The sequence below is a fragment of the Lolium rigidum genome, chromosome 1, assembly GCF_022539505.1.
Source record: "Lolium rigidum isolate FL_2022 chromosome 1, APGP_CSIRO_Lrig_0.1, whole genome shotgun sequence".
Classification (NCBI taxonomy): Eukaryota; Viridiplantae; Streptophyta; class Magnoliopsida; order Poales; family Poaceae; genus Lolium; species Lolium rigidum.
Genome location: NC_061508.1, coordinates 301,837,449 through 301,862,435, shown reverse-complemented (window position 1 = coordinate 301,862,435; position 24,987 = coordinate 301,837,449). Strand labels below are relative to the sequence as shown.

The 24,987-nt window shown below is 47.0% G+C and overlaps 3 protein-coding genes and 4 non-coding genes across 7 annotated transcripts; 2 read left to right on the top strand and 5 right to left on the bottom strand.

The window, feature by feature from the left end:
* Nucleotides 1–9,101: 9,101 nt before the first annotated feature.
* On the top strand, nucleotides 9,102–13,080 carry LOC124684023 (endoglucanase 18-like). Its single transcript, XM_047218433.1, has 4 exons — nucleotides 9,102–9,285; nucleotides 9,377–9,660; nucleotides 11,901–12,650; nucleotides 12,748–13,080. The coding sequence occupies exons 1-4, from the start codon at nucleotides 9,102–9,104 to the stop codon at nucleotides 13,078–13,080; spliced, it is 1,551 nt and encodes a 516-aa protein (XP_047074389.1).
* On the bottom strand, nucleotides 9,810–9,881 carry TRNAQ-CUG. Its single transcript has one exon. It is a non-coding gene; the product is annotated as a tRNA-Gln (tRNA).
* Nucleotides 10,442–10,513, bottom strand: TRNAQ-CUG. The gene has a single exon. It is a non-coding gene; the product is annotated as a tRNA-Gln (tRNA).
* TRNAQ-CUG lies at nucleotides 11,338–11,409 on the bottom strand. Its single transcript has one exon. It is a non-coding gene; the product is annotated as a tRNA-Gln (tRNA).
* TRNAQ-CUG lies at nucleotides 11,629–11,700 on the bottom strand. The gene has a single exon. It is a non-coding gene; the product is annotated as a tRNA-Gln (tRNA).
* Nucleotides 13,081–13,527: 447 nt separating the features above from the next.
* Nucleotides 13,528–14,303, bottom strand: LOC124684022. The gene has a single exon (XM_047218432.1). It carries the CDS (start codon nucleotides 14,266–14,268, stop codon nucleotides 13,702–13,704), a length of 567 nt encoding a protein of 188 aa, XP_047074388.1. The 5' UTR covers nucleotides 14,269–14,303; the 3' UTR covers nucleotides 13,528–13,701.
* Nucleotides 14,304–16,521: 2,218 nt separating this feature from the next.
* Nucleotides 16,522–20,714, top strand: LOC124696938 (novel plant SNARE 11-like). Its single transcript, XM_047229598.1, has 10 exons — nucleotides 16,522–16,718; nucleotides 16,995–17,087; nucleotides 17,416–17,509; nucleotides 17,612–17,649; nucleotides 17,833–17,918; nucleotides 18,168–18,247; nucleotides 19,378–19,434; nucleotides 19,532–19,624; nucleotides 19,702–19,776; nucleotides 20,351–20,714. Exons 1-10 carry the CDS (start codon nucleotides 16,645–16,647, stop codon nucleotides 20,441–20,443), a joined length of 783 nt encoding a protein of 260 aa, XP_047085554.1. The 5' UTR covers nucleotides 16,522–16,644; the 3' UTR covers nucleotides 20,444–20,714.
* Nucleotides 20,715–24,987: the final 4,273 nt, after the last annotated feature.

Sequence of the window (24,987 nt, the reverse complement as noted above, 5' to 3'; positions counted from 1 at the left end):
GTGGTTAGATTTATCTTAATTACTTTCTTGTAGTTGCGGATGCTTGCAAGGGGTATAATCACAAGTATGTATTAGTCCTAGGAAGGGCGGTACATTAGCATAGGTTCACCCACACAACACTTATCAAAACAATGAAGATTAATCAGCTGTATGTAGCGAAAGCACTAGACTAAAATCCCGTGTGTCTCGGAGAACGTTTGGTCATTATAAGTAAACAAACCGGCTTGTCCTTTGTGCTAAAAAGGATTGGGCCACTCGCTGCAATTATTTCTCTCGCATTTTACTTACTCGTACTTTATTCATCATCGTTACATCAAAACCCCCTGAATACTTGTCTGCGAGCATTACAGTGAATCCTTCATCAAAACTGCCTGTCAACACCTTCTGCTCCTCGTTGGGATCGACATTCTTACTTATCGAAGATACTACGATACACCCCCTATACTTGTGGGTCATCAGCCGACATTGGAGGTGCCAGAATCGGCAACTTCGTCTCATTTTCTCTTGTTCCTTGGAGAAACAGCGGAGGGAAGGGAGTGTGCCGATTCGGAAGCCTCAGAATCAACTTCTTTTTCAGAGGAAGCCGCAGATTTTTGAGAACCCGCGACTTCACTCTCAGGGCGAGAAGTACCCTGGTTGTCGTCGGTGACAACAGTCCGTTCTTCGACTTCTCCACCTTCAGGAAGAGGAGGAAGAGAATCTAGAACTTGGTGGTTCTACAAAAAACAATAAGTGTCGACAAAAAGTTATGCAATGGACGCCAGCAAGATAGTAGTCGAAAAATATTAAAAAATCGAGAGGACAAGATAATAGTCGAGGGAAAAAATTATCTCGGGAAGGGGGTTGGTGCTACTATATGGTTTCACGCGGCAAGAGGATGGAATAGTGTCCTTCTTGCTAAGCGATGAAATTTTTCGGATTAGCTTCTCCAAGTCCTTCACAGGAAGATCTTTGGAGAGCCTCTCGACATCTTCTTCCCCAGCATACATCCAAAGGGGATTTTTGCGAGCTTGTAAAGGCTGCGCTCTAATCCTGAGGAAGTAGGCTGTGATCTGGATACCCGACAATTCCTTGCCACGGGTGTTCTGAAGCTCGCGGATGCGAGTCATCAGCGCCTCTGTCGCTGATTTCTCTTCTTCGGTGGCTTCAGCGTCCCAGGATCGGCGCCGAAGAATCTTGGCTCCTCCATCAAAAGGAGCAATGTTGTAATCCACCGAGTCGGAGCTTTCTTCATGTACATAGAGCCACTTTTTGCGCCACCCCTGGACGGAGTCGGGGAATTGGACGTCGAAGTACTCGACATCAGGGCGAACGCAAATGACAACGCCGCCTATGTTGTAGGCGACATTGTGAGTGCCATTGCGGCGGCAGTAGAAGATGCGCTTCCACAGAGCCCAATTGGGATGGACTCCAAGGAAGCACTCACAGAGAGTGATGAAAATAGAGATGTGGAGGATAGAATTGGGCGTCAGCTAATGCAGCTATAGCCCGTAAACAAAGAGGAGCGCTCGGAGGAACTCGTGGATAGGGGGAGAGAGGCCGCGAATAAGGTGGTCAACGAAACTGACCCGATATTCGATTGGCGGTGATGGATAGCTTTCTTCCTTGGGGAAGCGCAGGGCGTTCTCCTTCTTCGTGAACCCGAGCTTCTTCAGCAGGTTCATATCTTGATTGGAGATTTTGGATCTCTCCCACTCCAGATCTTCAGCGGCCATCTTGGACTCGGGCGTGCTGTGTCTGGTGAGCCGCGCACGCGGTGGCATCAACGAGAGTGGAGGAGAAAAAGCGCGAGTGTGGTTGAGCTCAAGAGTTTTGGGGCGCAATGGAGGATTTTGGCAGAGGAGAGCAGAGGAGCGCCACGAGCGAAAGTATGGGAGGAGGAAGACGATGACCTTAAGTAGAGGTGCGGTGAATCGACGCACCGTTGGATGAAGAAATTGTGAGATAGATGGTGTACACGTGGACAAGGGGTAAAAATGAAATTTCACTGAGAAGGGAAGGAACAGGCGCTACAGTGCGTGCGCCGGGAAAAGTGGAGGACGTGTGTCCCCCACTTGCACGACGTGTCAACTTGATGAGAAATTTGGGCCCGCAAGGCAGAGAGAGCGCAGTTCTCGCGTTTCCCGATACAGTGATCGTGGCTATCGTCAGCAATGATGTCACCTTGGCAAGAGAAAATCTCGGCTATGAAGCTTCATAAGAATGGCGACAGCAGAAGATTATTGATTATTTCGAGAGCCTTTGATCAAATACAAGTTTTTGATCAAATGCTCGGGGGCTACTTTGAAACAATGAAAACCTCGAGAATGACAAAATAGAAATGGCGAGAGCCTATGATCAAATACAAGCATTTGTTCATACACTCGGGGGCTACTCCCATCGGGAGCGCTGGTCGCGCACCCGATAGATATGAAAACTTCGAGAAAGAAGGAAAATATAGCAACATAAGGCGTTGAGCCTACACCCAAGCACAAGTCCTTGGCTGTAGCCTCGGGGGCTACTCCCATCGGGAACGCTGTTCGCGTGCCCGATGAAATTATACAAAAAAAAAAGAGAAGGAAGACGAAAAAGTGAGCATATTTCGAGTTATATAAATAACTCTACATATACTCCCATCGGGAGGGCAATATAAGTCATCCGTTGACTCAATAAAATGTGCTATTCCAATAGCCGAAAAAGCACTCGACAATATATTCTTAGAGCGCCAAAGTTGCGAACGATCTCTGAATGCCGCAAAACTTTGCGAAGGTAAGACCCCAGATCCGTTCTGAGTGGCGTGGCGCCGTCTCTGACGTCGGTTTGCTACTTTTTTCCGTATCAACAGATACGAAGAAAAATCCTAACGGACGCGTTAGGTACCCGATAAAATATGACTGGGACTTGACAGAATGGTAAGACCTTAAGCGGCACCTGTCGAAGTTTACACCAGTATCCCGAGATCATGTCCAGGGACATGATCTTGAAGTAGGTTTTTGCGGATTGCCACTAGAGCAGTTAACTAGTACCTGATCCGTCGGATGAACTAGCCCCAACTACCATTATCCATGTACAATATATAATTAAGTATCCAAAGATATGTGATAAAGTTCGGCGAGCTATTGAATGAATATAAAGTTGGAGATTTTCCCTGATTCTGCGATTCAAGCAAAATCTCGGGGGCTACTGACATAGGCATCCCCAATGGGCCTGCCGAAGATGGTACCCGGGGTTTACTGAAGGCCCATGACTCGAAGGATAAAGAGAATCGGAAGTCCAAATTACTATTAAGGAAAGCTAGAGTTGTATTAGGAAATAATACTTGTAATCTTGCGGGATGGGTTGGAAACCCTCCCGGACTCTGTAACTTGTGTATTACGATCCCTCGGCTCCGCCTCCTATATAAGGGGGAGTCGAGGGACAAAGAAAGCATCGATTCATTGTCTCACAAAACCCTAGTTTTCATATCGTTGAGCACTTTTCGGCTGAAACCTTCGAGATCTACTTGCCCTCTACTTCCGACTAAAACCCTAGTCTACAACTTGTAGGCGTTGATAAGTTAATCCCTTGTCAGCCGTCTTGTTGCCCAGATTCCGCCGTCCCTCCTTCCCACCTGCCTATATTCCGCCGTCTTTCGACGATGGCCTATCTGCCTGCTCCTCCGCCTGCCTGTTTTTCGACGACGGCCTACTCCTCGTCGTTCGCGTCTCGGTTAGCCTCGACCACGCCCGTCAGGTGTTCGTCCATTTGCCTCGCCGGCCATGGACTCGGACGAAGAGGATGAGCAGATGTTCGTCGAGCTTATGCGAGAAGAGATGGCAGCCGCCGCCCAAGACGAGGAGCACATGATGATCCTCGGTTGCTTATCAAGCATGTACGCCGGGGTGGCAAATGGTCGACGTGGTGGGTCGGCACCAGGTCATCGGAAGTGCAAGCCGAGGCAGCGAATGGAGGGCTACTGCATGTTGTACGCCGACTACTTCACCGACAATCCATTGCACGATGAGACTGTTTTCAGGCGTCGTTTCAGGATGAGCAGAAAGCTATTTCTGCAAATTGTGTATGCCATCCGAGACTTTGACCCCTACTTCAGATGCAAGGCGGATTGCACTGGCTTGGTTGGATTTTCGTCACTGCAGAAGTGCACAGTGACTATGAGGATGCTGGCGTATGGAGCTCCCGGTGATGGTGCAGATGACTATCTTCGGATGGCGGAGTCCACCGCCCTTGATTGTTTCTACTGGTTCTACAGGGCCGTCATAGCAGTGTTCGGGGACTTTTACTTGAGATCACCCACTGTCGAAGACACTCAGAGGATCCTTGCAACAAATGAAGCTTCGGGTTTTCCAGGGATGCTTGGAAGCATTGACTGCATGCATCGGAAATGGAAGAACTGTCCGTTTGCGTGGCAGGAAATGTACAAGGGTCACAAAAAAGGCTGCACTGTGATACTTGAAGCAGTGGCTACCCATGATCTCTGGATTTGGCACTCTTTCTTTGGTATGCCTGGATCCAACAATGACATCAACGTCCTAAACTGCTCCCCGATCTTTTCCAAGCTTGTTGAGGGTCATGCTCCCCCGGTGAACTATGTGATCAATGGTCGGCACTACAACAAAGGATACTACCTTGCAGACGGTATCTATCCAAAGTGGGCAACATTTGTGAAGACTATCTCGAGACCCGGCACCCCCAAACATTGCGAGTTTGTCAAGAAACAAGAAGCTTGCCGAAAAGACGTCAAGCGTTCATTTGGTGTCCTCCAGCAGAGATTTGCTGTCGTCCGGTTCCCCGCTATGACTTGGTCCAAAGATCAGATGTGGGAGGTGATGAACTGTTGTGTGTGCTTACACAATATGATTATTGAAAATGAGCGAAAACATCCGGTTCCTCTGGCTGAGCAAGAAGCACCATATGAGAGAGAGGGTCCTCTTGCACAGCCTAATCACCGAGTGCCGACATCATGGGCCGCCTTCATTGCTATGCGCCAGGAGATTCGAGACTCTACAATGCATCAACAGCTGCAAGATGATCTGGTGGAGCACATATGGACACTCCGAGGCAACGCCAACGCTGACGCCAACTAGTCTGTCTTTATTAATTTGTTTCAAAACTTGTGAAATTGTGTGCTTCATTTGTTTCATTTGTTTCAGCACTTGTTAAACATTGTACTGATTTTCGCCGAATTTGTTTCAGCAATTTTATGAATCTTGTTTGCCGAACTTGTTAAATTTTGTGTCGATTTTTTTTGAAATATGTCAAATGGCTGAAGTTGGGGGTGTCCTGCCGGGGGGGGGGGGGGGGCGGCTGGAACTTCGGCGCTTCCCAAGCCAAATTTTCCTCCAATCCGAAGGAAAATTTCGCCGGATTTGGGCGTGGGGAGCTCCAACGAGTGGAGATGCTCTAACCTTTTCATTTCCTCCACCTTGCAGAGATTGTCCACCAAGGCTCATGCCAGATCAATAGCCAGAAATTTCTTCATGTGGAAATTGCAGAATAAGAGTGAACTTCTGCTCAATATGAGCCACATTTTCACTTTCGTAATGACCTGCCGGAGCCCTCGATTGAAGAGGCTATTTGTGCAGGTGAACATGGGATGCTATATGTTCCATTACATGATGATCTTGGTTGATGTCATCTTCTCTTTCTTAATAAATGGCTCCATTTTGCTGGTTTCACAGCGAGCCACGTCACCCCAATTACTGGCAGCACTCCCGCACACTTTCCTCGCGTACGAGGGCGTGGACTGCAGCAAATTCTTTCATCTTGGACCGCTTCCAAACGAGAGATTGTCTGGACTTAGCCCGCTTTGGACCGACATGGCATGGTCTAGGTTGGCCCGCTTCCTAACGCTCCACGGCTCCACGGTCGTTCGTCCTACAAAAGAAATTCTCCTCCATCTGGTCGATGGGTGTTAATTTCCGTTGATTGGCTCCTCCATCTGCTGATAATCATCCACAATACATAACGCCTTATTCGGTTGGTACGCATCCTCTAACTTCCTCTCAAATTTCCGTTGATTGCCTTAGCGCATGCACTTCCTATTTTTCCAATCATGCTATACTAATTTATTGGTTACCTTCCGTCAAGAGCGCATGCACTTTTTATTTTAGTAATAATGTTATACTAATTTATTGGTTACCTTCCGTGAGATGCATATGTTTGAACATATTATTGGCTACAGACCACAACAATTTAGTTGTTTCTTTGCAATTTACGTATGTCTGTTTGCAAAGATGGATAGCTTTCAGAATCCTCAACCTGGCCGGGGAATCAGATCTGGCATATATTTGTGCAAGACCTCCTAGATAGCTTCTACTATGTCGTCCCTTTAAATCCTTGGCCCTGACCTTCCTTAATATACATGAGGTAAGTGGATGCCTGAACTCATTTTTTCTCAATTATCGCTCCTAATTGGTGAATGATTGGTGCTGCTGCAGCTTAAGTTGATTAATTTTGGACATAGATTATTGCTCTAACATGTCTTATTAATATTTGTTTCGATTTATCTACAGAATTCTAATGCTCAATGTTTCATTAGATGTTGCCGAAAACTGAAGATGATGGATGTGCCCAAGTGGCAAGAGCTAGCACTAGATCAGATAAATCGCTCGGTGAGCATCTACCTACCCATCCGCTGTTTCTATTATTGTAACTCACCAATATCTATACATTCAGGTTATTCTTTTGGTATGGTTTATAGAGTTTTTTTTCTTCCAAGCCCCGTACCTTTATCACTCGTGCTTCCCTCCCTGACATATCTTCCTCTAGACGTGCTTCTCTTTCTTTCAAAAACGTGGAAGTCATTTGAAATTTCGAAATCTAAAATTATAGAATATGTAACAGGTTCCCATGTAATTATCGTTATAAATTGTCTACCTTTGATTAATGTAGAATTGCTTCAGTCTAACTATTTTTTGTTTGCAAATTTGTTATTTTTTTTTACTGTCAGCCTTCATATCATACATACTAGTTGTAAGGATACACATAAACAATTAGCTTTGGACAAACTACTTCCCCGTGTCTTGAAATTTATATTATGTTAACTGCAATCGAATCGTACGTGTGTCTTTTCAAAATGGTTGAAACAAATTGACCAACCATTGTGTAAAATATTGCAGCCGATATAGTATTACAAACACTTTTAACATCCAATGTGGTACTATTCTTACTTGATGTGTACAAGTACCTTTCAATTGTAATGAGTTGTTTTATACTCCGCTTACAATTTTTGACATGTTCTCATCGATCATGAATTTATTGATATCATAAAATTGGTTTATTTTGAAGGTGTGGTAAATTAACTGTTTTAAAATATTTCTTATTTGTTTTTCAAATATTTTTGACCTTCGAATCCCGCCGCAACGCGCGGGGTATCATCTAGTTGTTTAAAAGTTAGCCTTATGACCAGTGGCGGAGCTTGCTAAAATATTGGGGAGGGTGCAAACCACAAAACTTCATGATCTGAAGGGGAAAAATGCTAAAAATAAATCTACTACACGCCATGTAAACAAAGCCTTCACCGCCCCCCCCGAGTTGTGCATAGCTACGACAGTGGTTATGACCTAGAGAAATACATTCGTTTAATAGTAACCTTCTTGTCATTGTTTATGCTCTGAACTTTCGGTTTTTTATTTTGTTCAGCTGAATGATGCTGGGTGTGACCACTGTAAACTAATTTACAGCATACGCGATGTACTATTTCCGGCCGCCGACAAGGCCGTGATGGCTCCATCTGCAGCGTGCGCGAGATAATACGCGCCAACAACGTGGTCACCTGCCTCTGAAGATACTGTATCTGCTCTACCTCTTCCGCCCATGGACGGATCCAGCCTATAGTCAAGGGGGGCAGCTGCCCCCACTCTATTTTCATTAACCTTGTAATATGCTAAGCTAAAAACTGATTCTCACTTAGGTTTTGTTTGGTACTAGACTTTTTGTGAGGATAGTGGGAATAATTCCCACCAAATTTTAAATCCTCACTTGTTCTTAAAATTTTGTTTGGTACTAGAGTATTGAACGAATTTAATCTCCACTTTTTCCCAAAGTATTTTTTTTTGAAAGGAATACGGCAGGGAAAACCCCTACAGTGATTTTTTTTTAAAATAATAAGAACCCAAATTCGCATCCCTGAAGATTTGAACCTGGGTGGCTGGGTTGTATATCCACTTCCCTAACCAAGTGAGCTAGGCTCACTTCTTCCAAAGTATTTTTTTTCAATTCCCAATACTCTACTTGTAGATTAGGGATGGGGTTTTGCAGGAATTAGGTGACGGTAGAGGATCACACAATACTCTAGAATATTATCCACACCAATCCTCACAGAAACTCTAGTATCAAACAAGGCCGTAGAAATATTATCCGCCGGCTATGCACTGATCGGTTTCTTCCCATGCCGCCGTCGCCGTTCGTGCGTGTCTCCGCGCGATCAGCGGAAACATGGAAGGTGGGAGTACGACTGCAATTTGCGGCGGTGAGAATCAATAACTGACATGGCACAGACGGTGTGCTAGTGGCCAAACAATTGCCATGTCAGCGGATAGGGTGACATAACGAGAACGGCGACTGTGCCGGTGTGTTCTGCGAGTTTAGGGACTGTTCTGGACATGGCCAACGAGTTTAGGGACCGAGCATGCATTTCACTCCCAACTAGCAGCATCTCCCTGGACCCTGGAACCCATATTTTGAACCAGTCCGTGTGCATCCAAGGACATAAAACAGGACACAACTAGTCTTACGACCCACGAACAATCTCTGCAACGGATACCATTTTCCATTTGGCAGGGAGACAGACGATGTACATTGTGCGCGCCTGCAGCCTGCATTTATCTATGTGGCAACCTGGAAAACTGCGCCCATAAAAAGGACCGATCACAGGTGTCAGCAACTGATCATGGGGAGACGGTCATGGCCAGCCTCTAACTCCCCACCCACGCGCGCGCGTCTCTGTCCTCCCCATCGCCGGCGGCACGTCTGCGCCCCCGCCCGCGCTGTCGGTTACCTCGACCGACGTCGCGGCTAATCAGTTCGCGACGCGTGCGGTTGCAACCGATCGGCCGCGCACAGGCAGGGAATAAATTACTATCTCGCCAGAGAAGCTTGGAGGGATCGATCGATTGACAGCAATGGAGCGCTGCGTGCGGTGCTGCTGCTGCCTCCTGGTGCTGCTGCTCGTGGCGCTCGGCGTCACGGCCGTCGTCGTGTTCCTCCGCCACAGGAACGGCGGCGGCCCCGTCGTCCCCGGCGGCATCGACCGCAAGTACGCCGAGGCGCTCGCCGTCGCCCTCCAGTTCTTCCAGGTCCAGAAATGTACGCACGCGCGCGCGCTCGCACGCACATTCCGCTGCATTGATTAATCTCTGCGATTCGCGTGGCATCTGACGATCGGTTCAATTATCAGCCGGGAAGCTGGTGAACAACAAGATCCCGTGGAGGGGCGACTCGGCGGTGGACGACGGGCAGGAGGCCGGGCTCGACCTGTCCAAGGGCATGTACGACGCCGGCGACCACATCAAGTTCGGCTTCCCCATGGCCTTCACGGCCACCATGCTGTCGTGGTCCGTCCTCGAGTACGGCGGCGCCATGCAGGCCGCCAAGCAGCGGGACGCCGCCCTCGACGCGCTGCGCTGGATCATGGATTACCTCCTCAACGCGCACCCCTCCGCCGATGTCCTCTACATTCAGGTGAGGATCACGCAAAAATGAATAATGCAGTTTCCTTACTATTTATTTGACCGCATATCACGTTCGTCGTTTGAAGTTCTTGATTTTTAGACCAGCAAACAAATTTGAAGAACAAGAAGAAAAATGAAAGAAAAAACTCAAAAAAAATAAGGTCCCACCGAGACTTGAACTCGGGTTACAAGATTCAGAGTCTTGTGTCCTAACCACTAGACCATGGGACCGCTTGTGATATTTGTAACACTTCTTTCTTTCTATTAGGAAAGTAAACCTTTTGCAGAAATATGTTCAGAAATAAAGTAAAACTTTGCTGATGGCTAGATAACACTAGCTTAGCACCGATCTAGAGGAGCGAAACGGAGTTTGTGCAATTCACAAAAAAGGTTATGAATTAGGTCCCACCGAGACAAAATTTAGTCTTGTGTCCTAATCACCAGACCACGGGACCTATGGTGATTTGTGTGTTCATGCTCAGTTACTTATTCATGTAAAAACTTTGTTGCACAAAAGTATTCAAGTATGGCACCCATAGTTAAATTTAAACTTGCTAGTTGGAATAATTAACACTAATTTACCACTGATCTAGATGAGCAAAACTAGCAAACTTTCTTGCACACAAAATTCAGGTATGGCACCCCAGATTAAATTTAAACTGCCCTTAAAACTTTGCTTGATGGAATAATTAACATTAGTTTACCACTGACCTAGTTGAGCAAAAGTAGTAAAACATCGTTTCTGCAATATATAGAAACTTGGACAAAGAAAAAAAAGAAAAAGAAAAATCAGGTCCCACCGAGACTTGAACTCGGGTTACAAGATTCAGAGTCTTGTGTCCTAACCACTAGACCATGGGACCATTCGTGCTGAAAATTTTCCTGGTACTCTACTTAATTTCTCCAAGTCAAGTTAGAGTTTTTTTGATTTTTAGACAAGTCAAAAGTAAGGTGGAAAAGCAAAATAACTTAGGCCGGTGAATGTTTATGTTTCTGTTCTCTTGCTTCTTGCTGTTAGAGTTCTTGATTTTTTGACTACTTGTGATATTTGGATCACTGCTTCCTACCTATTAGGGAAATACACTTTTTGTAGAAATATGTTCATAAATGGTGCCCCAAATAAAGTAAAACCTTACTGATGGATAGATAACACTAATTTAGCATCGATCTAGAGGAGAAAAACTAGCAAAACAGAGTTTGTGCAGTTCACAAAAAAGGTTATGAATTAGGTCCCACTGAAACCTAATTCAGTCTTGTGTCCTAATCACCACGGGATTCATGCCCAGGTACTTATTCATATGCAAACTTTCTTGCACTAAAGTATCCAGGTATGGCACCCATAATTAAATTAAAACTTGCTAGTTGGAATAATTAACACTAGTTTAGCACCGACCTAGATGAGCAAAACTAGAAGAACTTTCTTGCACAAAAAAAATCAGGTATGGCACTGCAAATTAAATTAAAACTTTTCTTAAAACTTTGCTCAATGGAATATTTACGTCAGTTTAGCACCGACTTAGATCAATAAAACTAGCAAAACCACTTTTGTGCAATATATAGGAACTTGAGCACGAGAAAATAATATGAAAAGGACAAAAACACTGATCTAGATGAGAAAAACCAGCAAGACCACGTTTGTACAATATATAGAAACTTGAACAGAAGAAAAAAAAAGAGAAAAAAAATTAGGTCCCACCGAGACTTGAACTCGGGTTACAAGATTCAGAGTCTTGTGTCCTAACCACTAGACCATGGGACCATTCGTGCTGAATATGTTCCAGTTAGCTTACTTATTGTTTGTATGTCATGTTAGATTTTTTGTCTTTTTGGACAAGTCAAAACAATCAGGTGGAGAGGCAAAATATTGGGTTGGTGATGTTTTTTTTTTGTTTCTGTTCTCTTGTTTCTTGCCATGTCATGTTGGAGTTCTTGATTTTTTGACGAGGCAAAAAGAATGATATAAGAAGCAGAAAAAATGAGGTCCCACCGAGACTTGAACTCGGGTTACAAGATTCAGAGTCTTGTGTCCTAACCACTAGACCATGGGACCTTTGCTGATGGTTGGCGCTCAATGTTTTTAGTATCCTTGTTTGCACAAACATTGTTCAGAGATGGCGCCACAAATATCCTTTGCTCGACAGAACACTAGTTCAGCACTGATATAGACGACAAAAACGAGTAAAAACGCGATTATGCAATTACCAGAACCAATTCTGAAATCTGAAGAGGAACATGTGTGATGATCATCAGGTAGGCGACCCTGAAGCCGACCACAAGTGCTGGGAGAGGCCGGAGACCATGTCCGAGAAGCGGCCGCTCACCAAGATCACCACCAAGTCCCCCGGCAGCGACGTGGCAGCCGAGACGGCGGCTGCCATGGCTGCTGCGTCGCTGGTGTACAAGTCCATCAACGGCACCTACTCGTCGTCCCTCCTCGAGCACGCCGAGCAGCTCTTCGCCTTCGCCGACCGGCACCGGGGCGCCTACACCCGCACCTTCCCGGAGCTCAGCAAGTACTACAACTCCACCACGTACCAGGACGAGCTACTCTGGGCGAGCAGCTGGCTCTTCCACGCCACGGGGAACAACAGCTACCTCGCCTACGCCACCGGCGAGAACGGCGAGGAGTTCGCCGACCTCGGGAACCCCAGGTACTTCAGCTGGGACGACAAGCGGCCGGGCACGCAGGTTCTCCTGTCGAGGGCGAGCTTCTTTGCGTCGCAGGGATCTGGTCTTGCCACGGACAATGGCCTCGAGTCGTACAAGCAGACCGCCGATGCCGTCATGTGCATTCTCCTGCCGGACTCTGAGACTGCCGCGTTCAGAACTGAAGGGGGTTTGCTGTATGTCGCCGAGTGGAACTTGCTCCAGCACCCTGTGGCCTCCGCCTTCCTCGCCGCCGTTTACAGCGACTACATGCTGACCTCGGGGAAGACGGAGCTCAGCTGCGGCGGGCAGAGCTTCGCGCCGGCCGACCTGCGCAATTTCGCCCAGTCCCAGGTAACACCAGTGCTCTGTTCAGACATTCTTCAGAGAAATTGCTATCTTCACCCTTTTCAGTCAGAATGTCAGAACCTGAACATTTTGGCAACGGCAGGCGAACTACGTGCTGGGGGAGAACCCGATGAAGCTGAGCTACCTGGTCGGGTACGGCGACAGCTACCCGCAGCGGGTGCACCACCGGGGCGCGTCGATCCCGGCGGACGTCGACACGGGGTGCGGCGGCCAGGAGTGGCTCAACACGGCGGAGGCCAACCCGAACGTGGCCATGGGCGCGCTCGTCGGAGGCCCCTTCAAGAACGACTCGTTCGTGGACGAGCGGCAGAACGTGATGCAGAACGAGGCCACCACGTACAACAGCGCCCTCGTCGTCGGCCTCCTCTCCAGCCTCCTCACCACCTCCTCCGTCGCACAGTCCTTATCGTCGTGATCGATTCGATGCTCTCGATGGAGTCCTGACCTGTTAGCCAACTAATTCTTTGTGTAGATGATGTGATCAACTCGTGGTCCAACTGAATTACTGAACTGGTCGATGGTTTTATCAGTCACTACTCAGTAGGTAGATCACACTGAATTGTGTAGGGATGTTGTATTGTATCATTGAAGAATTCAGAATCTGTACATGGCATTATGGTAATATGATAGTATCACTGACAAGAGTGTGCTAGTAATTATGATTGTTAACCTGTAAATCTGTTGTTTACATTGTGATCTTCAACTTCAGAATTGTTGCATCAGATTCAGATCATCGAATTTACATGCCAATAAGAAACCCCAAATTAAAAGAAACAGAGCTGCAGTGTGTAAATTAATTATTTAGGAATTCAGAATGCAACAGTACTTACATCCACGATTGCCAGCAAAAAATCAAAACTTTAGCTCCAAAAATGTGCAGACGAACAAATTCATCCATCTACAGCAAGTTCGTAATCACATAAGAGCAGCTCAGCAATCATTCATCAATCCTGCTGTTCCTCGATCCATTCATGTCCGCTGCACTATCTAATTAACTATAGAAATCTAGGTAGGTACTGGACACTCCACAGGCTCACTACGAGCCGCGCAAGACGTCGGTGGGCGCCAGCGGCGGCGCGTCGAGCTGGTAGAGGCCGGTGAGGGGCCCGACGAAGCGGAAGAGGATCCAGGCGCCGGCCATGATGAAGATGGAGGCGTAGGCGAACTTGTTGAGCCAGAAGAGCGCGCCCTTCTCGCCGACGTACAGCTCCACGGCCTTCTCGGCCAGGCTCATCTCGTCCCACCCCTTCTTCTTCCGCTGCTTCTCCCTCCTCGGCGCCGCCGCCTCGGAGGCCTTCGGCTTCGTCTTGCCCCGCATCATCCTCACCTCCACCGGGGGCAGGTACACCATCTCGGGGGCCCGGCGGGCCTGGTTCCTGGCGGCGAGACGGTTCTTGACGCTGCTGGGGTTGGAGCTGGAGGGTGGCTTGGGCTGGGTGTCCGTGGAGGGCTCGGACGCGGCCGTGGAGGTTTCGCCGGAGTTGCCATCGGGTGCGGCGCTGGGGACGTGGCAGCGGCGGTGGCGGATGTGGAGGAGGGCGGGCTTGGAGGCGGAGCCGTGGGCGAGGAGAGGGAGCGGGGAAGCTAGGAGAAGGTGCTTCATGGCGTCGCCGGATGGTGGCTGGTTTTCTTGGCGCCGTTCTGGCGATGGGGTTTGGGTGGCTGGGGGATAGAAGGGACTGGCTGATCAACTGTACGCCCCGTCGACGGTCCGATGGAGATTTCAACGGCTCAAGTTAAACCACCAGCATAAATGGAAAATGAAAAGTCGTGTATCTGGTTAATTATCGAATTTCAGAGAATTCTTGCGAAATCAGTCTAAATTATGCACGAAGACTCCTAATATACACTATCCAAGGTCTACTGCTAGATCAAGCTAGAAAAATGGGTATTTATAATATTTACATGTTTGTCAATTCTCACACAACTATTTTACTAAATGTTTGTTAGTTCTCTCATCTTCTATTATTCTTTCTGTAAGCGAGGCAAAAGCTTTGGTTGTTTCCTCCAGTTAGGAATGGATGTGTTGCACGGTTAATTTCATAAACCAAATGAAACCAAATACAAAAGGGCCAAGCCTACTCAAGAACCGGATCAACTAGCGAAAAGCCCATTCGTGCTGACTAGGGACACACATAACAAAATCATGCCAATATTGTTTCGTCAAACTAGATGACATTCTACGATCGCTGAATAATAAAATTTATTACTACTATAGGAGGATCAAACCAGGACAGTCCCACCGAGGTTTTGAAGACTGCAGACCACAAGATTTTACCCCAGTTGAACGCCCAACACGCTTTGCGTCCGGCGTCAAGGAAATTCTCCATGCCCCCACGACACAAGATCAACTTCCTCAAATGAATCAAAATCTCGATGTTGCCGCTCAAACTTCTTGTCGCTCTAGCTGTGTTTTTCCCGGTTTCATCAACATCTTCTGATTGTCATAGAGGTATATACACACATTAACTACTGTCATTATCGATGACTAGTGTCCATAGTTGAAAAACATATGCCAGACATGTATCGCCAAATGTTCATTTATCTCTATGTTAAGGGCCTCTTTGGTTTGCAGTATAAAAAGCACATGGGTAGAAAAACATGTAAATGTAACACTTCGGTAGGAGTACCACATGTGTATGATCTGTGAACCTATTGACATCTGACCATGCCGGTATTTGAATAAAGTCACGGCTTATTGTAAAGAAAAACATATGATTAAGATGTCATACCATATTGGTCCTACAAGAAGTGGAAAGACACGATCTTGTAAAAAGAAAATATTTGGTTGTAGCAGTGGAAAATCCAGAAGGGTTTTTTTTTTTTTTTTTTTTGAAAACAAATCCAGAAGGGTTAGAAACATTGCATAATTGTCACGTAAACAAAAGAAAGTTTCCATGAGAGTGAATTTAAGATAAACATTTCTACGACATTACATGCAGAGTGGACCACATAATATAATTTTCTATAATTTTATATCATATCAAAATATAAGTTTTGTAAAATTTTATAAGAAAATGTTACTCTTCAAAATTTAGAAACAAATAAACCCTAAAACGATGTACTAGCAATGAAGGTGGTACCACTGCTCATATGCGTGCCTATTCACTTGTTTCGCTGTCATCTCAGTGGTCAACGAAGTTGCTGAATTCGGGTATATCTTCATGTGGGCTCATGGTATGGTTGGATAGGCACCCCCCAACAACCAATGCACGTTCGTCCTCCTAGGACATTGTCAAGTCAAACACGACCAAATTCACACCACCAGTTCCCCAAACATTTGATTAAACGGATAATCTATTTTTTAGTAATGCTTGTTCTTGTTCTAGAGTCTAGTCTAGACTAGCATTATTCTTTTCAGCAGAAATGCTCCTGTCTTCGCTCGATACAAGAGTCCAGTGATTACACTCTGTTATCAAGTATAAGTGCAAAATGCAAATTACGCCTGGAATTAAAATCCAGCTACATTTTGCATTGCTCGGAACAACTTGATCCATCTGTTATCCTCTCATCACACTTGGAAAATGCAGAATATCTTAATCCGAGCTGCGGCGTTGATCATCTCCCCAGCAGCGTCGGATGCAGATCGGACGGACACGGGCGCGCGGTGTTCCACCGGAAAAGGTCGCCGGATCCAGCATGGGAGATACCGAACCCGTAAAGCTAAAGCGAACCAAAAACAAACACAAACAAAAAGGCCGAAACAAAACAAGGCACGCCGCGTCTCCGACCGAAGCTGTCGGACGGAGGCCACCACTACCCTCGCCGCCGTTGGGATCGACCGGTCCCTCCCGAGTCCGCGCCGCGCGGCGAACCTTGCCCGGGCTGTCCCCGCCGCATCTGCGCTGGGACCCAACCGATCCGGCCGCCCTGTGGGGTTCGGGGTTGGTCCCCGGGGATCCATTTTTGGGGTTCGATTTTCGGTTCCCTCCGCGCGCAGGCGGGCTAGATTCTTGGCGGGGCTGCCCCGGGGGAGGGGATGGATTTGGCGTCGGTCAACGAGGAGCTCGCCGAGATCGACGGGCAGATCGGCGACATCTTCCGCGCATTGCAGTAAGCTCAGCTGATTTCCCCTGCTTCCAGACACCATCTTTCCTTTTTGTTCGGTTTGAATTTAGACATGCTTGGATGGAGTTGCCGGTAGATCTCCTCTGGGTTGCTCTGTCTTTGCGTGTGGAGATAAGATTGTTGACCTGTAGGACAAGTGTTCTCTCAGGCTGGCCGGCGGGATGTGCTTGGTGTTCTCCGCTGAACCGGCAAATGTAATGTGACTAAGAAATGGGCGCTTGATCGATTGACTGATGGTTGTTTTGGTTTGTTTATCTGCAGAAATGGGTTCCAGAAGCTGGACAAGATCAAGGATGCCAACCGCCGGAGCAGGCAGCTCGAAGAGCTCACGGACAAGATGCGGGATTGCAAAAGGTAATTTGTTCTTCTGCTCTGCACTCACGATATACCGTAGGAGTTCATGTACTTGGTAAAGCAAAAGTGCTTGAAATTGATGTGGGGATGCAGCATTTGGCAAGAGTGCGCATGCGGCTACTGTTTAGATAGTGTTAGCTCATCCATTTACTGTTGCATTTGGTTCACTAACTATAGGAGTACCAGATACATTCGGAATCTTAGTCTTCTGATCAGCCAGTAGCTTATTGTACAGACAGATAGCTGGTTTACTTAATTTTGATGTTGCATGAGTGTCTTCATAAGCCATGACACTAGTCATTCTGCTTTTATGTGCGTGCTTTTATAGGCTTATCAAAGACTTTGAACGAGTTATGAAAGACGAGACGGCCAATGTTGATCCCAACACTGCTAGAATGCTGAACGATAGAAAGCAGTCGCAGGTAAATGTTGCGGGAACTCATCGAGCTCCAAAATTCATTTATAGACTTTTGCTATTGTGATTCTTCAACCCTCCAGTAAACCTGAGCTTGTCATATTTTCAGATCAAGGAACTGAACTCTTATGTTGCTCTGAAGAAACAGTGAGTTTCTGTCTGTCTTGTAATGCCATTTGCCTTGTGTTATAGCCACCTTGTGCATATGCACCACACGTATTTGGCCTTGTGCTTCTAATTCTGCACTATAATTGCTCATAAGCTTCAGGTAAAATGTTTCATCAATTCTGGTAGCATTTCATGATCATACATGTATTGTTTGGATTGCAGACATGCAAGTGAAAATAAGCGAGTTGATCTTTTTGATGCTCCTACTGAAGATGGCTTTGGTGAAGAAAATGTGTTGTTAGCATCAAGTAAGTTGCAATATTAATGTGGCTTTGGTTAAGAAGATGTCTTGTTAGCATCAAGAAAGTTGCAATATTACAGTCCATGTGAGCAAAATAATGTGATAGCATGATTCCATCCAGGCTAATGGGCTACAAATATTCCATCCTTTCTATCTTAAATGTACTTAACAAATGCATTGAAAGAAAACAAACGTGTCTGTGGCTTGTCCAGTTTGTATCTCTTAGATTATTAATCCATGCATGTATTTTCTGTAGATATGACAAACCAGCAGCTAATGCAACAGGGAGACAGTCTAATGGATGAGACTGACCAAGCTCTCGCACGATCTAAGCAGGTTAGCTTTCTACTGCAGTGTCCCTTTATAGATTAATGGTGGGTACAGTAGTTCGGCCTTGTCGGTATGTGTTCATGCCGGGCCTGTAAATTTGAATTATACATCAATATTGCATTAAACGATTTCCTCTTGGATTGTTTATGCAATTTAACAGTCGATGAGCTGTATTTTATAGATGAGCTATCAATTGGCAAAGCTCTTATATATCTTGTCAGGCATGTTGACTTCATATTGTGTTTAAATAAGTAGTTGAAGTGAAGTACTCACATCTCATCTCTCTGTATGCGGTATTTCCATATTATTTTGATATTTGGCCTCGTTGTTTACCTTAGTTTACTGGAAGTAGTCTGTCTGCGTGTTTCACCTGTATCTATACTATTCATGCTGCTATTTTATTTCTATATTGTGCAAGATGTCATCTGTGTTAGATTGTATGTATCACAGACAGGTTTACCATGCAGTATATATTTAACTGTGTTTACTTTCTTGGAGCGAGTTCATATGTTCGTAATGAAATGTACATATTGTTCTCTCCTTTTCTTGCATTTATATACTGCTGTTGTAGAAACCTATGCATGCTCACTTTATTTACCCTCGTGTATATGCAAAACTTACTTCTGTCAAGAGTTTGTGTATTACCTATATAACTGACCGTGCTGAACATCTTCCAAGGAACACCCATGATCTAAAACGTTGAAGTTTTTTCTCATAACGAAAACTATTGTATCTTGTTTGGTCATAACAGAAGTTGTTCTTTGTTGTACCGTTAGCTTGTTATTTTCTCATGTTCTCTACTAATTTGTTATGATTATGATGGTTGGATTTGCTCCTCCTCATCTTTCCTGGATATAGACAGTAGCACCATATGTGCTCTCTCCTGGATAATCAACTTGATATAGACAACGTTACTAACAAATGAGTGGTCATCAGTTGGACATGTCTCTTCCCATCGTGGGAATGGAACTATTGCTTGAGTCCTCATCCTTTCATGTATTTTAATCGCTTTGACTGATATGATGCAGTTTGTTTGGGTTGAACCTAAGTCTTGAATTGCTTTTGCCTTCATAATACCAGTGTTTTTTTACACTTTATCAGTGCTTCTAGATGCTGATTTGTTTTCCTTTTTGTAGACCGTGCAAGAGACGATCAATGTGGGTACAGAAACTGCAGCTGCTCTGAAAGCACAGGCAAGGCGTTCTTGCTTGTTCTCATCACGAGTCTATCACAGTATTATGCTGTCTAATTGGGACATAAGAGAGCTAACTTTTGATTATTTCTTGCCAGACAGAGCAAATGAGCAGGGTTGTTAATGAGCTAGATTCCATCCATTTCTCCCTGAAAAAGGCATCAAAATTGGTGAAAGAAATTGGTAGACAGGTAGGTACTGTTAGTACATTAACGATTTTCTTTGTCCGCTCCTTTATTATTCATTTTCACTTTCTTAAATAATGTAGGTTGCGACCGATAAGTGCATCATGGCGCTACTTTTTCTCATTGTGGCTGGAGTCATAGCTGTAATAATTGTTAAGGTCAGTGCTTAGCTTCTTCAGAGAGATGCTTAGTTACAGTACTTCTGTGTACTACTTACACCCAGTTGACTATGATAAATATTTTGGAAATTGCATGCAACTGGATTTTACTTCTTCCTTGCCTCTTGTCTTTTTTGGTTTGGTGAGGGTTACAGATGTGTCAGCAAGAATGAGTTCTTTGTTAAACAGTATTTTGCTAAGGCGGAAATGAATTGGATTGATTTTGTGGGTCATGGTTGTCATCACTGAATACAAACTTCAACACTAGTTCATTAAATAAAAGGACCACATGGCTAGAAGATGAGATCCGTCAACCATTAATTTGTTGACTTGCATATCGATTGGGTAAAATGTGCATATCATGTCTTCTTGAGTCCTGACTGATGTCTGTGGACTAAGATACTTTTGTACACTAGTTTACTAGACATCACACATAAGGAATTAAGGATAGATAACATGATGGGACAGCCAGACAAGCACTTCCTTAGTGTGTTGTGCATCAAACATTGATTTTGTTTTTGACTATGTTCAGGTATTACAGTGCCCTTCTGACGATTATAGTGTTTCATTGCAGATTGTAAACCCACACAACAAGGATATTCCGAATATCCCTGGACTCGCTCCACCGGTTGGTAGAAGGCTACTGTCTATTGTAGAGGGCAAGTGAGTTTCCATACATGTGTAAAAAATTGACGAGGCGTCGCGTGAAGTTCCTTGAATCATGTGGCAGAGAGTGTTGTAAACTTGTAATGTTGTACCCACGGGATCCATATGCAAAACCAGAGGTTACAAAACCAAAACAGTGTAAAATTGTATGTTCTTACTCTCCTGGCAAGCAAGCGGGTTTTGTTTTGGCAAGGACCAAGTTTCCTGTGAACATTCACATCTGTATTTTACCCGAACTATCAGACCGCTAAGAGTGCATCAGCATATGGAAATTTTGGATCCTGGCAATAATACACACATACTTGACTGCGGACAAAATTCCTGGTTGTGTTGTAGCTTCTGTGTAGTGAAATCTCTTGCTAGGGTGCATGACGGTGACTCAAGAATCAGAGATGTCCACTTTGAGTCTTTGACCATATATAGAATCTTGCATCACCTGAAGTCACTTTTCCCAGTCATGCTGCCCTGAATTTGTAACTTTCTTGTCAAAAAAGCTATCGAGAAGTCGACTAACAATCATTTGATAAATCCCTAGTGTTTTCATCGCCGTTTTTTGAGTGGTTGTTTCCCATGGGGTTTCCAGCCTAGTAAAAGGTTGGTCTTTAGCAGTTAGCACACAGTTTCAGACAAAATAAATGATAGGACAAGATGGAGCATCGTCATGCATGATTGCATATTTGCATGCCATGCTTTTTTCTTAGTGGAACATGCTCTGGTGGTGTCAAAAGGATTGTTAGCCCAAATGGCATTGGACAGAATCGGTCTTCGTCCTCGTCGGAACCCACCGCGTAGTCTCCGCCCACTTGCTCACCTCGTCCCGTTGGCGCAGCGTGGCTACCTAAAGACGGTGGCACGGTGCTCACAAGTTTCACCGAGTTGGCACATTTGTTGGCATCCTCATATAGAGAGCACTATATGTGGTCAGTCAACTGGTGAGGAGCTGCGCATTAGTTTTTGATTAGTTCAGTTTGGTGGAGATGCGGCTGTTGGGAAGTTGGCTCAGGTCATGGGCAGACGGCGACTTGTGTAGAAATACCTTGTCTGAATTAAGGGTGAACTCATTGTCTGGATTGGACCTCTTCCAACTGATCAGATTAATTAGGTCCATGGGAAAGAATGGATGCATGAGAAATAAACAGTGGGCACGGCACGGTCTGGGCCATGGAGCTTGCTCTTGCGCAACTTGCAGAGTCGGTTTCGTAAAGGGACCAAAAGCTAGAAAAGAAATGCAGAATTGGTCGACCGGATGCGACCTCAGAAATGCACAATCTGTGCGTACATGAGGCAGATACGATAGTGAGGCGACTTTAAAACCCATCTACGGTTTCGTCCCTCTAGCTAGCGATGCTATCGGTTTGATATGGCTCTCATGGAGTTGGGGCTCTAGAGGCGTGACGGACTACGGTCCGTCGCTGGCGGAAGGATTTTTTTTTTGTTTAGGTTGTTTTTTAGTGTAATTTTTTAGATGATGACATGACACCGCGGCAGCTACATCTTGAAATAAGAATAATGTTATTTTCGCTCTATCTTCGTTGTGGTGGTACGCTAGGAGTTGTATGTCGTATAGGTCTCGACCTAATTAGTTTTTGTGTTCATTGACGTTGTCTCATGTATGGCTCTTCGATCTATGGATTCTTTGGGTTTTAGCATGGCAGCTTTTCGTCTATCTACTAAAAAAAAACTGTAATGGAGGGATGAGGAAGGCGCCGCGTATTCGGCTCATGCTAGTTTATGTAGTCATCCCTTGGTGGTCAAAAGAACTATTTATAATTTTATTAATTCTTAATTCTTTTGTACTATTATAAATAAATTAATAATAGATGGGTGGACCTTCTCGCCAACAAAAAGGAGAAAAATGCATAATCGGTATGTGGCGGTAGGTAGGCTAGCAGCATCGTCGATGCTTGGACATCTGGGGATGGTCACGCTAAGAGCATCTCCAGCCGCGTCCCCCAAACCGTCCCCCAAAGGGATTTGGGGCGCGCCGGATAAAAAAACGTTCCCAGCCGCGCGCCCCAAAGCCCTTTTTTGTCCGGCGCGCCCCGATACGGTGTCCGGCGTCCCGAGCCCGTCCCCGTCCCCACAGGGGACGCACCGGGCACGCCGGACACAACGAAATGAGAGGCGAGGAGGCGCGGGGCCGACCCGTCGGCCGGCTCGGACGCTCAACCGCCACATACGTAGCGACGGTGCGGTTGACAGGAAGCGGAACCGTCGCATTGGCAACCGCGTCGACGACGCGCCAACCCCGCCGGAATGGAGCGCCGACTCCTCGGAAGAGCAACCGCTGCTCTCTTCGACTTCTGCGCCGCCGTTCATCCGCGCTCAATAAGACCCGTACGTACACCGTCATTCATCCAAGCCTCCATCCGACACCTCCGGCCGACGATGAGCTACATCTCCCGGCTCCCGTCCGACACCTCCAGGTGAGGGAAAGCCTCGCTGGCCGGCGCCATTGGTGGGACAAAGCCAGGACGCCGAGCAGCGGCGACGATTCCCCGCCGCCAGTTGACAGCGAGGAGGAATGGCTGGGCTGGGAGGAGGAGGAAGAAGAGAGCGAGGCCGCGGCGGCGGCGGTGGCCCGTGCGAAGGCGAAGGCGGCCAAGGCGAAGGCTTCCAAGGCCAAGGCCGCCAAGGCCAAGGCCAAGGCCAAGGCCAAGGCGCAGCCGACGAGCACCGGCGACGACGACGCGTCGAGCGCCGACACCGCCTCTTCGGAAGAGGTGATGAGCAGGAAGCGCCACCGCGATGACGACGACGAGGCGGGGCCATCGGCGAAGAAGAAGTAGATAGTTTATATGTATTTAATTATATTTTTTTCGAAGTTTTATATATAATTTGTTTATGTTCAACCGATTTGAATATTATTAAATAGTTTCTTTCTAGCCAAAAAAAATACTTTTAATGTTTGGGGGCGGCGTTTGGGGGACGCGGCTGGGGAGCGACGTCCCCCAAACGCGGCACGGACAAAACACGTCCCCCAAACGCTCGATCCGGCGCGATTTGGGGGACGGTTTGGGGGACGCGACTGGAGATGCTCTAAGTTATGCAAGCGCCATATCAATGCCACCACTCTTTCAGGGAAAAACAATACAGGCATGGATATGCATTCCCTCTCTTTCACGCCCTGCATCATCACAAGTCACAAGACCTTTTTGCCTTTTACGACTGTGTTTTGTGTTCTTTGTATGTTCACGGCAAAGTAAGTTTAGCTCAGCACATTTGACTTCAGCACACAGAAATCTTAGCTTAGAGCATCTTCACCGGCGCGCCCCACAGCGGCTCCGATAGCGATTTGGGGGCCGAGAGCGAAAATGGGCTCACACCGGCACGTCCCAAACGGCGCCGGGGCTTTTTTGAGCCCAATAGAAGCGCCGACAACCCTGTGCCGGCCCCTTGGCCAAGGGCGCGAATCAGGCGCGCCGGCGCCTCGCGAGGCTGAAAATTTTGGGCGTGGGAGCCGCCTGTCAGTGACTTCAGGGCACCGCGCGGGATATTTTAATTCCACGACGCCGGGCCGGAAACTCTCCCGCCACGACACCGCGCGGGAAGTTCTCCCGCCATGACACCGCGCGGGAGGTTTCCCGCCTCGCCGCCGGTTTATATTATCCCTCCTCCCCCGCCTCAGTGGTGCAAAAACCCTAGAAAATAGCACAATGTTCGATTCGTGGGACGAGGCGGCGCTAGAGGTGGCCGTAGAAGTCGTGGAGGCGGACCCGTAGCTCGCAGAGTACGAGACGTGGGAGGAGGCGGTGCTAGCAGCGATCGTAGATGCCTTTGTCGCGGACGAGCGGCAGGGCCAGGAGGCGGAGCGGCGGGAGCGCGAGGAGGCGCGGCGGGAGGCGGAGCGTCAGGGCCAGGAGGCGGAGCAGCGGCAGCGGGAGGAGGCGGAGCGGCTGGAGCGCGAGGAGGCGCGGCAGCGGCGGGAGGCGGAGCGGCAGCGCCGGTGGGAGGCGCGCCAGCAGCAGGGGTGGGAGGAGCTTGCGCTGCGGCGGTTAATGCAGGAGGAGACGCAACGTCAGGATGAAATCTATGAGCGATGGCGTTTGGCGGAGATGCAGCTCCGGCTAGAGAGGCAGGAGTTGGATCACCGTCAGCGGCGGGAGGAGCTGGAGCAGCAGCAGCGCCAGGAGGCGGTGGCCGCGGATAGATCCGCCTACTTGACGTTCGTGGCGGAGAGAGCAGCGGGGGATCGATGACGGAGGAGCAGCGGAGAGAGCAGGGGAGAGAGCATCAGAGAGAGCTGCGGGCGATCGTCGACCTCCACAGAGCCAGGTGGCCAGTAGGTAGTAGGCTAGAGATAAGCAGGTTTCACATGTCATCCGCGGTCGAGGAGTGAATAATGTTTTACTCGGATTCGCCCGAAAATATTATTCATTTCTCAATCCTGAATGACATTAAAATGAAAATACAAGTATAAATATTTAGTTTATGTAAAAAAACATCAGGGCAGCCGGTCTGGGGACGTCGGTGTGGAAACAGCTCCCCAAATAGAGAATGCAGTACCGGCATTCCCCATACGAAAATGGCGGGCGCCTCTGCCGG

Coding starts and splice junctions, on each gene's coding strand:
- LOC124696938 (XM_047229598.1), top strand. CDS start 16,645: ATGGATTTGGCGTCGGTCAACGAGGAGCTCGCCGAGATCGACGGGCAG. Junction 16,719..16,994: donor GACATCTTCCGCGCATTGCA/GTAAGCTCAGCT, acceptor GTTTATCTGCAG/AAATGGGTTCCAGAAGCTGG. Junction 19,625..19,701: donor TGAAAGAAATTGGTAGACAG/GTAGGTACTGTT, acceptor TAAATAATGTAG/GTTGCGACCGATAAGTGCAT.
- LOC124684022 (XM_047218432.1), bottom strand. CDS start 14,268: ATGAAGCACCTTCTCCTAGCTTCCCCGCTCCCTCTCCTCGCCCACGGC.
- LOC124684023 (XM_047218433.1), top strand. CDS start 9,102: ATGGAGCGCTGCGTGCGGTGCTGCTGCTGCCTCCTGGTGCTGCTGCTC. Junction 9,286..9,376: donor GTTCTTCCAGGTCCAGAAAT/GTACGCACGCGC, acceptor TTCAATTATCAG/CCGGGAAGCTGGTGAACAAC. Junction 12,651..12,747: donor GCAATTTCGCCCAGTCCCAG/GTAACACCAGTG, acceptor TGGCAACGGCAG/GCGAACTACGTGCTGGGGGA.